General features: G+C 43.3%; 1 protein-coding gene across 8 annotated transcripts in view; it reads right to left on the reverse strand.

Moving 5' to 3' along the window:
• Positions 1-16,585, reverse strand: part of REEP2 (receptor accessory protein 2) — a 106,929-nt gene that overhangs the window by 41,546 nt on the left and 48,798 nt on the right. For 2 of the 8 annotated variants that reach the window (XM_006121642.3, XM_006121640.3), the window contains exon 8: positions 1,836-16,201. In XM_006121642.3, coding sequence (XP_006121704.1) covers positions 16,127-16,201 — 75 coding nt within the window. In that variant the 3' untranslated portion in view covers positions 1,836-16,126. Of the gene's footprint in view, positions 1-1,835; positions 16,202-16,585 lie in introns of those variants that run through there. The other 6 variants (XR_331957.3, XR_331958.3, XR_331954.3 and 3 more) reach the window with 6 other exon arrangements.

A 16,585-nucleotide genomic window follows, 5' to 3' on the forward strand; every position in this document is an offset into this window, starting at 1 on the left:
CTGAAGTACTATTAAACTTTAAAAGACAAGCATTTTCCAGTGTGCCAGGAAAAACAATAATTATAGAAGTATAGACATTTAAGGATAATTTCTGTTACGTCATTCATTGTAATTGAACTGTGATACTATTGCTTGTGGCCAGACATTTGCGCTCTCACCTTGATTCGACTTTCCTTAAGCTTGCTGCAGAGAAAGAATTCCCTACCACTGTACATTTTTGATGGGATTCAATTCAAATTCAAATTATTTCTAATGCTTCTTGTAGTAAGTTGAGGACATGAGACACAAGTCCATATAGCACAGCCTGATCTGAGGCCTAGCTAACAATGGACAAAACATGGCGAACATAAAGCAAAGCTAAGCTGTGAGCAAAAGCATACCCCTTGCTCACAGATCTTGGCATGAACAGGGCTGACACTAATTGGTAATAGGGACTTATGAGTTGTAAACACACAATTCATTGGAAAAAAAAAAAGCTATGGTACCCACTCCTCATAAATACCAACTCAGGGTCAGGGAAAGGGTCTAAGAAACAACTTGATGGATGTTTACTCCACACAGATACCAAATCAGGTTCAGGAAAAAGTTGAGGTTGATACGTGATGGATGGAGATGGTCTAATCAGATCACGAGGGTGGTAACCTGGCAACATCAGAGGGTGGCAACCTCACTCATCAGCAGTGATGTGTTTGTACCTGTATATAAGGTGGTGTCTTCGGGGACAGTCTTTAAATGACCTAAGAGGGCAATGGAAGTGTTCCATTGTTTTGAGCCATTTCATTGTTATGGGGTACAAATGTGTAACGGTTCAGTAGAGTCTATCGACAACTATTACTGTATTTCACTTAACAATAAACCTGGCCTGGCACCTTTGATCCTTATCTGATTTGTGGTCTTTGGGGGCTCTCTTGGAGTCTGCTGCGAAGACTAAGTGCACAAGTCTACACGGCACACATCACTGAGCACACATGCAAGCAGAATTCTGCTTATCATCATCGACAGAGTCAGAGACACAATAGGACATTGCAACAGTATATCCTGGCCCCTGCTAGCTAACAGCATTGCTGAACAGCTGTCTGAATAACTACACTTCTATTAACCCTACTAGGGACATTTTTTCTGATAAGGGTTGTTTGAAGGTGGGGAGAGTTAGCATTAGAGGAGGCTCATGCAGTTATATACAATAAACTTGAGACCTAACTCATACCTCCATATCTTTACAGATGGCTGGCAGTCCTGCAAAGGCATTAATCACTGTTGGACAAAAGTAAACAGAAAATTGTTTTCTGTTCCAAAGGAAATATTTGCAACAAGTACATTTCACCCAGAACCAAAAGTCACTATGGGACATGCCATAGATGTAAGCTGGTGCAAGAGTTGCTTAAATTCAGTTCTGGGCTGAGATGAAACCTGTCTTGCAGAATAAATGATGGAGTATCCAACAACAAGAGAACAGCAGGATGTGAGGATAGGAACTTGGATTCTCATACAGAAAGGAGCATCAGTGGAAGCATCATCTGCATCTAGTAGCAGTGAATCAAGGAGGAAGAGGATAAGCCTATACAGAGTTTGCACTAGCTTCTGTGTCTCAATACCAAACAGTATTAAAAGTGGAACTTTTTGTCCTGGTCTCCAGCAGAATTGATGTGCTTTCTTGTTTAATATAAGGAAGAACTTGAGAGGGGACCTTGAACACGAGAGGATGTAGAGTGAGCACCGCAGTAATTCCATGAAAACAAGTGTGTTTGTGCACATGGAGTTTAGGAAAAGTTATACCACAAACTAACAGCAGATTCACATTTACCTGCAACATTAAAAAGAAACAGAGGCAGATATGGATTTTTGTCTACATTCCATATTATTTCTGATTTCATCTCATCATTGCAAATAGAACAATGGCAGTTTTGCTATTTAATTTCATACACTTGTTCAAACATGAGTCACCCTCAGAAACCTAAACCCTGAGCATTCTAGTTCATCATTTCACTCTAACTACAGCTGAGGGCTTCTCAGGAAAAATCCATTTCTCAGCCTAACATTGTCACTGGGCATTCATTCCTTTCTCTCAGTATTTGCCCAGCACGGTGTATGAACTACATAGAGAAACAGAAGAGACTAATACCAATCCGCCCTCCCTGAAATAATAAGAGGTGCTGGGTGTAGTCAGGATCTAACCAGCAAACTGCAGTGTGTGGAAGCTGTGCTTAAAGCTCAGATTGATTCAAATATATATTCTGGACATGCCCTTACAATTTTTGTTTCACATTTTCCTGCTGTCCCATCATATGTGAAAAAGTCTCAGCTACTATAGAAATTGGAAGGCTTGCTCAGTTACCATACAAATCAGTTGTTCCCAAATACACATTGCTCTGGACACCTTTTAATACCTCTCTGGGACTCCCTGGCCTTGAATTCACCCAGACCTCCTGGGATTATCATCATTCATAAACAATATTTCTAGAAATCTTACAGAAAAGTGTAACACAAGCTTTCCAGAATCTTTTCAGGTGAAATAGTACCAGAGACTCTGGAATTAACACTGATGGGTATACGTGCACACACTCTGGAACACTACCACACACACACACAAGCTCTAAGCATGTACACCAGAGACAGTCATACATACCTTCAGATTTCTAACATTGTCATCTGCAGCTATTGGACTTCCATTAGCCTCCTTTACACACAAAATCGTGATGTGACATGGCATGTGGAGTTCCACTGGCGTGAGACAGAGATGTGTTAAGGAAAGCTAGGGTGCATTCCAGGAAGAGGGATGCTTTTTCTTGGGGTCTGATACAGTATTTCTGTATTACACAGCAATAGATTTTCACTTCAGATGGCTAATGATACAGTATTCGCATTAGCGGATGAGCTGTAAGTTCTGGCAATTGAAGTATGGAGTTTCCTCCTTAGGCAGCAGACCATCAATTTCCTGTATTGCATGAGGGCTTGGATTTTTTCCATCAGTCAATGGGACAGATGCTCTCAAGAATCTCACGAGCATGTGGCATGGCATTTCCTAGATACACAAAAGGACATGGTGGCTTGTGGGATGTTTTGCAGGCAAGTGTGCTTCATACTGTACAGAAGACCACACTTAGAACTTCTCATAGTCAAAGATGGCAAGCTAGACAGGAATTAAAGCTCAAAAGCACTAGTGCTGGGAACACAATGTTCTCAGGAACAAGCTCTTCAAGGGAGCAGAAGTAAAATGGATGGGCGCATTGTGGAGGATGTACACTCTCAACAGGAATATGGAAAGAGAGAGGCACTCATACTATGGTGATAGGGTCCACATAAATAGCTAGACAGATGGGAACATTTTATTGCTTTTGAATGGGGAAGAGGAGCACTCTTTGAAAAACCTTTATCACTATCAGAATGACAATACTGATACTCCTTTCACCTGATAAACCCTCGCCACCAAAAAAATCTTAAAAAAAAAAATCTATCCACAAACCAAAATTCCCCACCCTCCAAGGTATTTGAAATAAAAAGGGGAGAGATTCCATAAAGTGCACTAAGACCTTTGCTATTGACAATGATTTTAGGTGGAAGGTGCTAAAATACAAAGAGTCATGGGCAGCTACATAAAACTCTAAGAGATATAACAGCAGTGGCCAACCTGTGGCTAGCGAGCCGCATGTGGCTCTTGCCCCCCCAAAAGTACGGCTTGTGAAGCTGTTCCCGTGTCCCCCCCCAATGGCCCCTACTCCCACTCGGCTCCCCCCAACCTCCTCCCGGCTCCCCTGTGCTTACTGGGTTGGAGCTGCGAAGTTTTCAAAATGGCGCCCAAGATGGCAACTGTCTTAAAGGGGCAGCCTCCTTTTTTTTTTTAAATGCTTTTGCTCAACAATTCTGTTCTGAGGGCCTTTTTTTTTTTTTTGCTTGACAATTTTGGTGTGGCTCTTCGCATTTTTTCCACCGCTATTTCGGCTCTCTTTGTTAAATGGATTGCCTACCCCTGAGATATAACATTTCCTCCTGCTCAGGCTGCATCAAGACATGGCAAGGAAGCATGCAGGATGTGTGGCAGTTGGAATGATAACCTGCCCTTCCTATGTAGCAGGATGCAAGATCTCCATGTTTCATAAGAAAACCATGGCTCAAGATTTCCTTCTCCAGTAGCATGACATAGGCTCATGGTGTGGAAGTATGGCATTTCTCCTTTATGAGCAGGAAGCAGCTTCACTTGTGGTTTCTGTGCAGATCACATGTTGTGTGCTGTAGCTTACTCATCCGTCATCCTGTGAGTAAAGAACACCTGAGAGTCATTTCTTCTCCTATGCTCCCAATTACATCACTGTATCTAAGCATGAAAGAAACTGAGTGTGGGGGTGTCACTGGATTCAATAGGTTCTGCTGTGAAGTAAAGCTTTAACATGTAATAGTTCACCTGCATCACACTGAGTCCTGAGGAAACCAGTGAATGTGGGGCAGTTTCAGCATTTCCTGACACCTAATGGTATTTGTTGCTGTGCCTATTATTGTGTTATTGAAGCAGAAAGCTTTCACTAATAAGGGAAAGAGGTAATACACACTGCCACCTGTCTAGACTTAAAACTGAGGCTGGAACTGACTAAACTGTCACATTATATGTTCAATGGGATTTTGATCTACCTGGCCAAAGCTCTTACCATCCCATATGAAGATCAGGATTAGCATCCCTCCGGTGCTCAACATTGGACCTGACAGCAGGACACACAGGCCCTGCTGTGGTTTTATTCTTGCTAAAAATAATAAGCATTATTCTCTGCTACCTCCTGGCTCAGAAGATAAGGAAGATGTGGAGTTCAAGAGACTTGGGTTCTTTTTCTTGCTACACCTCTTTCTCACAATGTAATCATGGGTAAATCACTAAACCTCCATGTAAACCAGGGACAGGGATACTGGCCCACCTTCGCTGGAAGCTTGGAAATTAGTGATTGTGTAGTTAAATTAATCTAGCACAGGAAGGCAGAAGGAGACCAGGCCCCTGAGGCTGAATCCCATAAAAGCAGCCAAAAGCCCTGCTTTGGAAGGGCAGGCTTGGCAGCACCAAGCAAAAGAACAGGAGCAGCGCTAAAAGCTGAACAAAGAGAAAGAAGAAAGACATGGAGACCTGAGAGCTGGGTCAGAAATGGGAGAGAACATAGACTATAATAGCAGAGAAAATGAAAGGACTAGGCAGAACTGGGAGGCAAAATCAAATCAGTATCTTAGATGCCTATATACAAAGAAGCATGGGGAATAAGCAGGAAGAATCTGAAGTCCTAATAAATAAACACAACTATGATAGAGTTGGTAACACAGAGACTTGGTGGGATGATACACATCATTGGAAAATTGGTATTGAAGGGTACCGCTTACTCAGGAGGGATAGGTGAGGTAAACAGGGTGATGAAATGCATCCTAGAATACTGAAGGAGCTGATAGAGAAGGTATCTGAGCTTTTAGCTATCATCTTTGAAAAATCATGGAAGACATGAGAGATTCCAGAAGACTGGAAAAGGGCAAATATAGTGCCCATCTATAAAAAGGGAAATAAGAACATCCCGGGAAACTACAGACAAGTCAGTTTAACTTCTGTGCCAGGAAAGAAAATGGAGCAAGTAATGAAGGAATTCATATGCAAATATCTGGAAGAAAATAAGGTGATAGGTAACAGTCAGCATGGATCTGTAAAGAATAAATCATGTCAAACCAATCTGATAGCTTTCTTTGATAGGATAACAAGTCTTGAGGATAAGGGAGAGGCGGTGGACATGGTATACTTAGACTTTAGTAAGGTATTTGATACAGTCTCACATGATCTTATCAATTAACTAGGCAAATACAACTTAGATAGAGCTACTATCAGGTGGGTGCATTATTGACTTGATAACCATTCTCAGGGTACGTCTAGACTTGCTTTCACTTTCGAAAGAAGATATGCAAATTTGGCGGTAATTTGCATATCTTTTTCTGATCGCTTTTTCAAAAGAGGTTTTTTCGAAAAAAAGCAAGCAGTTTAGATGCGGTTCTTCTGAAAAAAACCCTTTTTCTGAAAGAACCTGTAAACCTCAATTTTTGAATTTCAATTTTTGAGGTTTACAGATTCTTTCGAAAAAGAGGTTTTTTTTGTTTGTTTTTTTTTTGTGGAAAGAACTGCATCTAAACTGCTTGGTTTTTCGAAAAAACAAACAAAAAACCCTCTCTTGAAAAAGCGATCGGAAGAAGATATGCAAATTACCACCGAATTTGTATATCTTCTTTCAAAAGTGAAAGCAAGTCTAGACGTACCCTTAGAGAGTAGTTATTAACAGTTCACAATCATGCTGGAAGGGCATAAGGGAAGGTTACTCACCTGTGCAGTAACTGGAGTTCTTCGAGGTGGTTGTCCCCATGAGTGCTCCATCTTAGAGGTGTCAGCATCGCTGTGCTCCGATCAGAGATTTGTATTAGCAGTGCCCCTGGCCAATGGTGCATGCAGAATGCCAGTACGAGTGGTTTGAGCGTGCTACTTCACAATAAAGAGCATGTAGCTAATGGCTCGAAGGGTCTGCCCATGAGCCTTGTAAGAACTAGATTTAAGTAACCATGCTGGTATTGGATCCTTAATTGGTGAATACATGTCTTGTAGGCCACGCAGGAACCTTCTGACCGCTGGATGGGTAAAGACTGAGTGTGACTGCAGTGGGGGATGAAGGGCTGAAATGAGGCGAGGTGTACTCTTATAGAGCTCATGAAGAGACCTGCCTCGTGCAGGTGCAACAAATACTGTAGTATGTGTGTTATTTGTGTATGTTGTGGTCTGTAGTTGTAGGTGGAACACCACATTGTGAAATGCTTCCATTTCTATGAGTATGTTTTTCTCGCTGTAGGTCTCCTGGAGTTTTAAGAATATGCTGCACTGTCTTTGGTAGAGTATGTTGCATGTCATCGAACAGCTACACTTGGAGATACAGAGTTTGTATATTGGGATGGTGAATCTAACCGTTGCATTGAGTGAGCAGAGCTTGAACTGGTGGGAAGCGGTGCGGTGGACGGATGCGAATCTGCAACAGATATGGATACCACATTTGCGTGGGCCAGTTGGGTGCTATGAGGATCACTCTGGCCCTGTCCTGTTTCTTGAGAATTACTCGTATCAGAGGAGATGGAGGGAATGTGTAGTACAGATGTGTTTTCCACTGTATGGCAAAGGCATCTCCTAGTGAGTTGTGTCCTATGCCCGCTCCGGAGCAATACTGTGGGCAACGGACGTTGTGTTGTATGGCAAATAGTTCTATCAATGGGAACCTCCACTTCTTGAAGAGGAAGGTTAGCATTGACGGGTATATTTCCCATTCGTGGTTTTGAAGGAACTGCCTGCTTAGGCTGTCTGCAAGTGTGTTGTCCTTGCCCAGAAAATAAGTTGCGACCAGGTGTATCTTCCTTTGAATGCACCACTCCCATAACTGGGCTGCTTCTTGGCAGAGCTTGTATGATCAGGCCTCTCCCTGTCTGTTAATATAGTACATTGTAGTTACATTGTCCTCCAGGATCTGTACAGTTTTGTTCTGACTGAGGGGAAGGAAGTGTGCACATGCATGTCTTACTGCCCTGAGTTCGAGCAGGTTGATGAGTTTCCCTATGTCTTGTTTGGTCCATTGAGCCTGTATTACGTGGTGACCTAGGTGAGTGCCCCATCCCATCGGTGAGGCATCTGTAGTGATTGTTGCTGAAGGTGGAGTTCTTTGGAAGGGGACTCCATCATGAAAGTTGGCGTGTATGGTCCACCAAGTGAAGGAGGCCTTTATCTTGTTTGGTATGGCGATTTGTTTATGTGATGGATGCATGGCTTGTACACTGTGCAGAGCCATGCTTGTAGAGGTCTCATGTGGAGATGAGTGTATGGCACTACGAATGTTGCTGCAGCCATGTGGCCTAGAATTTGCAGACAGTATCTGGCTGTTATCACCGGGCTGGACTCTGCCGTTGAAAGCAGTTGCTTTATTGCTGCAAACCCGTGTTCCGGTAGAGAGGCTATGGCTGTTGTGCAGTCCTATTGTGTCCCTATGAATTCTAGTGTTTGAGTTGGTGTCAGTGTGCACTTGGGTATGTTTATCTGGAGCCCCAGATTGTTGAATAATTCTCTGATGGTACTGACTGTCTGAGATGTATGGCTCTGTGTAGTGCCTGTTACTGGGCAATCATCTAGATAGGGGACTATAGCGATACCCCTCTTTCTTAAGAGTGCCGTTACAATTGCCAAGACCTTTGAGAACACCAGCGGGGCTGTTGACAGTCTGAAAGGCAGCAATCCATACTGAAAATGTTTGTCTTTTATCCTGAAGTACAGAAAGCGTCTGTATGCTAGGTGGATTGATATATAAAAATAGGCGTCCTAGAGGTCAAGGCTGGATAACCATGCTCCTTTTTCCAAGGCAGGGATAATTGTGGTGATGGTCACCATTTTGAACCGTTGGTATCTTATGAAGTGGTTGAGTCTCCAGAGGTCCAATACGGGTCTTCAGCATCTTGATTTTTTTGTGGTTAGGAAATAATGGGAGTAGAACCCCTTGCCCTCGTGGTACCTCTTCTATGGCTCCCAGCGTGAGGAGGCATTCTGTTTCTTGTAGGAGTAGCAGCTCATGACGGGCAAGAGGGGTGGGAGGGGGGATAACTGAAAACGGGATACAGTAACCAGTTTTTATGATTTCCAGCACTCACCTGTTGGTGGTGATGGCACGCCAGGCTGGGTAAAATGTGTCTAATCTATTGCCAAACGTTTTGGAGGGCTTGAATTGCTGCCTTGGAAATGTCAGGGTTGTCTAACCCTCGACTAACACTTCAAAATGCTTGTTGAAATATTGAATGGCTGTTGAGCTGTTGATTGTTCGGAGAGTTGCCTGCGCCTGTTTTGGTGTGTTCTCCATCAGTTATTATAATGACATTGTTGCAGATTAAAGAACGTGGCTCTATACCTTTGTCTACCCTGCTTTCTCTTTGTGACATGTGCATGGATGCCCAGAGTCCTTAATGTTGCTCGTGAATCTCTTGAGGGTATGTAAGGAGGCATTAGTAGATTCAGCAAAGAGTTTGACCCCATCGAAAGGCAGATCCTCGAACGCTGATTGTACTTCTCTGGGGAATCCTGAGAGCTGAAGCCAAGATGATTGCCTCATCACTACTGCAGAGGCCAAGGATCTGGCTGCTATACCTGCAGAATCTAATGCAGCCTGTAGAGCTGTTCTAAATATTAAAGCTCCTTCCTGTAAGCTAGCCTTGAACTGATCCCTTTTGTTATCTGAAACTGATTCAATAAAATTTGCCAGCTGATCGAAGGCATGGTGTGCATATTTTGCTAGTAATGCTGCTTAATTGGCTATTGGCAGCTGGAAGCTTTGCTGATAAATATGTCTTTCTGCCCATCATGTCCAGTCTCTTCCAGTCCTTGTTGTAGGGGACAGTTCGGGTAGCCTGTTGTATGCCCCTTTGGTTAACTGCGTCCACCACTAATGAATACAGAGATGGGTGGGAGAAGAGAAATTTTGGTCCTTTTGGAGTGACACAGTATTTTCGATCTGACCTCTTGCAGGTTTGTGGTATTGTGGTCAACATTTTCCAGATGTTCTTGGCCGAGTCCATGACAGCCTCATTCACTGGGAGTGCTAGCTTCATGTGTGGAGACTTCTATAGTATGTTTGTGAGTTTGTGTTGCGTTTCTGGCATGTCCGTCAGGGAGATCTCTAGTGACTCAGCAACTCTCTTGAAGAGTTCCTAGAATGACCTGAAGTCATCTCCAGCCGTTGGTAGAGGAGGCATAATCGTATCAGCAATGGAAGCTGATGCCATATTCAGAGAGGAAGAAGTAGGTATGTGATCATCATACGTACTGTCCTCCCCGTCTTCCACCAAATCTGAACTGTCTCTGTCTGGGAAGTGTTCAATAGTAGTGCTTGGCTTTGGTGCCAGAGAAAGGTACTGTGGTAGCTGCATCTTCTACATCTGCTGTGTTCTATATGGAGCCCATGGAACCCAGTAAGGCCAGTTTGCTGGGGTAGGAGGTGGGAGCCATTGCTGCGATTGCCTGTGATGGTTGGGCTTGGGTGAAGAGTACCATTGTGTGTATATATTGGTGTGTACCTCCTCTTCATCCTCACTGAACACCTGTGCTATTGATGTGGCAGGTGTGAATGACAGGCTATGCCTTGATGTATGTGGGGTCCCATTGATGCCAAAAAGGGGTGAGCCTGGTACCAATGTGATTAAGAGATCCCCGGCAATCGTGAATTGAGGCATTGGTGTTTGCTTTTTGTGTTTTATCGGCACCAATTGTTTATCTGGTGCTGGTAGCTCTGCTGCGTTGTTCCTTGCCACTTCTATGAGTGGCTTTGTCGGTGCTGATGGCACTGTAGTGCTCACTGCTCATTGTTTCCAGCGTGATTGTGTTGTCGTCGAATGCCCCGCAGTGGTGTCCGTTGCCGCTTCCCAGCACAGTTTTATCTTTCCTGCAGCCGGTGCCAATGGCTTTGTGCTCAGTACCGGCTTGAAGGGTTTGTGTTTTGCCTCCGTCTCTGCCTTTGTTGTGGTGCAAGCTTTTAGGTTGGGGTCATGGCCTTTTTTGGTGCTTGTCCCATTAGCATACTGCTGCTTTGACACCTTTATTGTCAGGGTTTTGTATGCAGTGCTGCTATGTAGGGAGTGCTTCCTTGAAGGGGAATCTGTCCCTGAGGAGTAGTGACACCTCTTCTTGGGCTGTTGCGCCTTGTCAAGGTCTCTTGCGCTGGGCATAGTGGTAGGTGAGCTGTCTGATGCCACCCCTGGTGATGGTTGTGTATGGGGGGGAGGGATAGGGGAAACAGTGTGCTCTGGGTCTGAAGCATGATGAGTCATCTTCACAAACTGAATCATTTTTAATTTTAGTTCTCTGGACCTTCTCGTTCTTGGTTAGTTTACTGCAGTGAGGACACTGTTCCCTCACGTACTCCTCCCCCAAACAGCAAACGCACAGGTCATGTCCGTCAGAGACTGATACAGACAGCTTACAGCTTGTGTACCTTTTAAAGCCAGGCGATCCTGGCATGACCCAGACAGAGTATGTTTCAACGTGTTGTTACCACCGAGAGTTCAATGTTCTGTAATCTAATATACTCCATTTTAATTAGTAACTAACTAATAAAGAATTTTCTTTTAATTTTAAGGTAACGAACTAACAACTATTTACTACTACTATAACTTTTGTGGTAACTGTTGATCTGACTATATACAAGAAAAAGATTAGTCGTGAGTTGAAGTGGGCAACTGCTAGACTGTGACCGGAGCTGGCGGTGGTTAAAGAGGAACTGAAGGCAGCCAGCTGTGCCTGCGGAATAACACTCTCAAACCACTCGTGCTGGCACTCCGCATGACACCAGCCAGGGGCACTGCTAATACAAATCTCTGATCGGAGTGCAGTGATGCTGATGCACCTAAGGTGGAGCACCCACGGGAACCCTCGAAGAACAAGTGGGGTTTCGCAGGGGTCTGTTTTGGGACCGGTTCTGTTCAATATCTTCCTCAATGCTTTAGATATTGTCAGGGCTCGACAAATCCATTTATGTACTTGCCCGTGGCGAGTAGATTTCACTTGGTCGCCTGTTTACCAGCGGTGCGCGCATGCGCAGTGCAGGTCTGGTGCATGAACGGTGCCGGGCTGGCGAGTGGATTTTGCTGCGGTTTGTCGAGCCCTGGATATTGGCATAGAGAATATGCTTATTAAGTTTACAGATGATACCAAGCTGGGAGAGGCTGCAAGTGCTTTGGAGGATAGGGTTAAAATTCCAAATGATCTTGGCGAATTAAAGAAATGGTTCGAGGTAAACAAGATGAAGTTTAATAAGGACAAATGCAAAGCACTCCACTTAGGAAAGAACAATCAGTCTCACCCATACAGAATGGGAAGTAACTGTCTAGGAAGGAGTACTGCTGAAAGGGATCTAGGGGTCAGAGTGGACCACAAGCTAAATGTGAGTCAACAATGTGACACTGTTGCAAAAAGCGCAAACATGATTCTGGGATGCATTAACAGGAGAGTTCTGAGCAAGACACGAGAAGTATTACTTCCGCTCTACTCTGCATTGATTAGGCCTCAATTGGAGTATTGCGTCCAGTTCTGGGCATCACATTTCAAGAAAGATGTGCAGCAATTGAAGAAGGACCAGAGAAGAGCAACAAGAATGATTAAAGGTCTAGAGAACATGAGCTATGAGAACTGGGCTTGTTTAGTTTAGAAAAGACTGCGGGAACATGATAGTGGTTTTCAAATGCCTAAAAGAGGAGGAGGGAGGAGGGAGAAAAATTGTTCTCCTTGGTCTCTGAGGATAGGACAAGAAGCAATAGGCTTAAACTACAGCAAGGAAGGTTTAGGTTGGATATTAGGAAAAACTTCCTGTCAGGGTGGTTAAACACTGGAAAAAATTGCCTATGGAGGTTGTGGAATCTCCATCTCTGGAGATATTTAAGAGCAGGTTAGATAGACATCTATAAAGGATGGTCTAGATGGTGCTTGGTCCTGCCGTGAGGGCAGGGCTCTCAAGGTCCCTTCTAGTTCTAGTGTTCTATGTTTCTATGAAGATGCAGAAGAGTTGCTGACCAGTTCACCAGAGGGACAAAGAGTAACAGGAGGTAACTTTTAATCTCCAACATGACCTGAATATGGCAATGCAACCTCACTGCTTCATTCTTTAGTGGGCCGCATGTACTTCCCCATACAATATTCCTAATTCTATCTCCCACAGACACATCTAGGGAATACAAAGTACATGAGTCCATTGGCAGAAGGAGTTGAGGTGGACTGTATGATGCTGCTATTCCAGGCAATGGAAGCTGGCACCATCACTCTAGCCATCTGCTCTCTACCCTGGTGAAGAAACTGCTCTACCCCACTAATGTCTACAAATTCACATTTGCCAATACCCAGCTAGGACACAGATTTTATGTCAACAGAGCAGAAAGAGGGTGAATTTTAAGTGCCACTACCTTAGCTGCTATTCCATGTTGTACTTTTTATAGAATTATAGTGATGCCAGTCTGCCCTTCAAGGATAAAAATGAAAAACAGCTGCAGCACAGTGATAGTATTTGATAGATAATAGAGACTAATGCAATTAATATTTAAAAGGCTATGAGAAAGGAATTTTAAGGCTAAAAAGTGAAGCACTCATGCATCAGAAAATGACAATTAAGGCTGTGCACTCAACTCTTCCCCTAATATGGGTGTGCAGAGAGTACAATGTAGTATTTGATTGCAGGATTACATACCAATTTTTCTAGAGAACCACTGTTCTCCTTCAACATACAGAACTGACAGTTCACAGTTGAATGAAGCAGCTCTTTCATGCTTATTTTTATTACAATTGTTCAGCTTATGGTCCCTTTCCCCATATGCTGTACACCAGTCAACTCCTTCACAAAAACAGGAAAGGAACCTCTGCTTTATTCACTGGATAAACTTACCTCCTTCAGTTGACATTGTCCAGCTTCTGGAGTGAGCAAGGTACAGGTCTTGTAGAAAGTGATAGTATAAGGATCATGTAATTAGACTATACAGCAATTAATATGCATAAAATAGGCATGGGTCAGGAAGTAGCATATGGACTGCCTTACCCTTAGCATTCCCAAACTTGAGTCCTACACAGTTTTTAAACGCTTCATTTCATGGAGATTTTTAGGTTAAAAAACCTGATGAAATTTGATCATACAAAGCTACTTACTATATACAGCATAATTGCCCTTTACTGCCTAATGCAGAATCAACTTGGACAGGGTTTCTTCACAGTCAAGTCTCATTCCAAATGCACCTCCACATGTCATTTTACATCATAAAGTTCCTCTTCACTTTCTTATATGGTTCCAGATAACGAAATAGTAAGAATACATCCCGAATAGGAATTTCCACTTAGATACATACATATGCAAGTGCAATACCAGGGGAATATTGGCAAATCATTAGTAATGAAAAAAAAATGCATGTTAACAAGCTGTTTTTAAATCTTAATTCCTCAGCCAAATCAAAAAGGACTTTCATCAGATGTTATCTATTACTTAGGACCAGCATCCCTGACAAATTACAAGATTCTTCTATAGCTTGCCAAGACATTAGAATGGGTCAACGTGCTTGCTTGTTTGTTTTAAATGGTCAAAGTTTTATCCCTTCACTCTTTGCACTTGAAAAGGACTAGCTTTTCATAAAATTTATGCCCAGAACAAGAACAAATGTGCAAAATTTTAGCCCAAAAAGGTAACAGTTTTGACAAAGTTATAAGCAATTCAAGAAAGCTAGAAAGGTGTTCCTATACCTCACCAGCACCATAACAACTAGGAGTTTCAGCTAAGAGCTCTGCCACAGTTTAAGAAGCAAGAAAGCAGGCTTTAGAAATTAGCGGTCATCCAAACTCCCAAAATACAGGAAAAAATAGTCTTTAATAGGCAGAAAGACTGCTGGCAGCTAATCTCTGAAAAACCTAGGCCACCAAATATTCGCCTTCAAGACATTAGTCAAAAGAGACTACAGTGATAGGAGGGGCCTTACTAATCTTCAGGATCCCTGCCCTCCCTCCCCATCAAAAGACATTAGGAAAGATCTACTGAAGGGTACAGGTTAGAATGTGTTTTTACCCAAAGAAGGGGGGATCCCTTCAGCTGTTCTCGACATATTGATATTCAAAGTCTTTCTTTATGTGAGTACCACTTAAGCCCAACCCTCTCATTACATACTCCATATCCACATTTATTTCTAGCTTGAATCTTACATGTTGCTCAGGTTCCAGGAAGCTGATGGATTTGGCACATTGTTAAATACATGAAGAGTTGTTCATGGGCTGGAGAAGCAGCAGAAGGACTGATCAATATCAATTCTGTATTTTCCCCCCAACTGAAGAATGGAGTCCTGGGATAAGAATAATGAAGTTTTCATACTTTAGTTATTTGTAAATGCTCATGGCCTGTGGATTGGCTCTTTTCAGGAGCCTTCTGAGTTGGGATAGAAGGGCCTCTGGATTGTTCCACCTCACACTTACTCAAGTATGTCTGCAGACTGCATTGAGCCAGGTTTTCCATTGTCATCTGTTAGAATGAAAGAATTTGTCAGATTAGTTCTAGAGTAACTAGCATTGGGATTTTATGGAGTTCAGCCACTGAGTGTAAATGTAAATCCTCACAGTCCACCCAACCTACTGCCAGGAGAGGCTCACTGGCCCCTGCACTGCCCCACACATACACTGTTTACATTATCAACACAGGAGACTGATTGGACTATGAAATCTGAGCAGCTCTGGAGACAGGACCACAAACTCTAGGAGTGCCAAGCAGTCCAGCACAGATACTTGTATATATCCCAACACATGCACACACACACACACGCACTCATGTCCTTTTAGCCACTGTGAAATCTCAGTTCCCTCCATGCTCTTCCTTCTCCCTGAAAAGACAAAGAAAGCCATTCATCCTCACCTCCTGTGAATCAATCAGCAGCATATGCTGGAACCTAGTCATAATCCCACTCCTTCTACAAGTCAATCATGAATGAAACTGGGAAGCACAGCCAACATATTGCTTCAGTCCCTTTCCCACCAAAAATGGGTTTGAACTATGAAGAATCAGTCACTTTTCTACAGGAACTTCCTACCTATAATTGCGCTCAGTAGCTGCAGGAGGATGTTCAGGCTGACATAAGACATTTTCAGGAGCTCTCTTCCCCAAATGAAACTTCTATGGCCCATCCTGAACATTTCTACCAGCCTCTGTGCCAGGGGTGGCTCTAATCCTAATTAACTGCTGGACCAAATTTGGTGACAAATCCTGGTCATGTGCCACCTGAGGCACATTGTGCATATGTTAAGAAGAAGAATCATCAGTTCTTCCAGCACAGTTTCCCTATTAGGGTTATACAGAAAGGGGATCCCAAAGCAAAAGGCTATGTACAGATAGATCAGCATTCCCTCCAACAGACAGATTAAGACTAAATAATTCCTGAGGATGTGCACCCTCAACTCCATGTGCTGAATCTCTGCCACCCCCTTGCCTTGGAATGAGCTCTACAAAGCAGTAGCAGTTATGTACATGTATCTCCGCTCCTTTACTTTGGAAAGTGTCCATTCAAAGTCACAGGCAAATCCTGGAACAGACAGGTGGGGGTGTCCTTAGGCTGACTCCCCAGCAGCAATGGAGCCTGCAGCTTTCTTCTTAGGGCGAGCTTTCACACTCTTTAATGGAGGCTGCAAAAGAAAACAGAAACTTCTGTTCAGTTCATGTAGAGCACAAGTACAGAGCAGAAAGGAAGGGGAAGCATACAGCAATACAACACAGCAAGGAGGATTGGCAGAACACAAGGAGTCCATTCAACCCAATGTGCTGACCCCTTAAGTATGGCTGATGGGACACAGCCTGCTTAAAACGCTGAGTTCAGCTTGATATTTAACTTTTAGTTTTTTGGTCAGTGCCCTGTTTTCTGTTGTTTAGTGGGTCTTTAATACAACGGGGAAATAAAAATCACTTTAAATCACAGGAAAATGTAATAGGAAAAATACAAGAATCAGCATGGAGCCACGGCAGTAGGAGTCACTTTCTGAGAGCGAGAGTAGTTTCAAATCAATCATTAT

This window comes from Pelodiscus sinensis, chromosome 16, assembly GCF_052426305.1.
Source record: "Pelodiscus sinensis isolate ZL-2025 chromosome 16, ASM5242630v1, whole genome shotgun sequence".
NCBI classification, from domain to species: Eukaryota; Metazoa; Chordata; order Testudines; family Trionychidae; genus Pelodiscus; species Pelodiscus sinensis.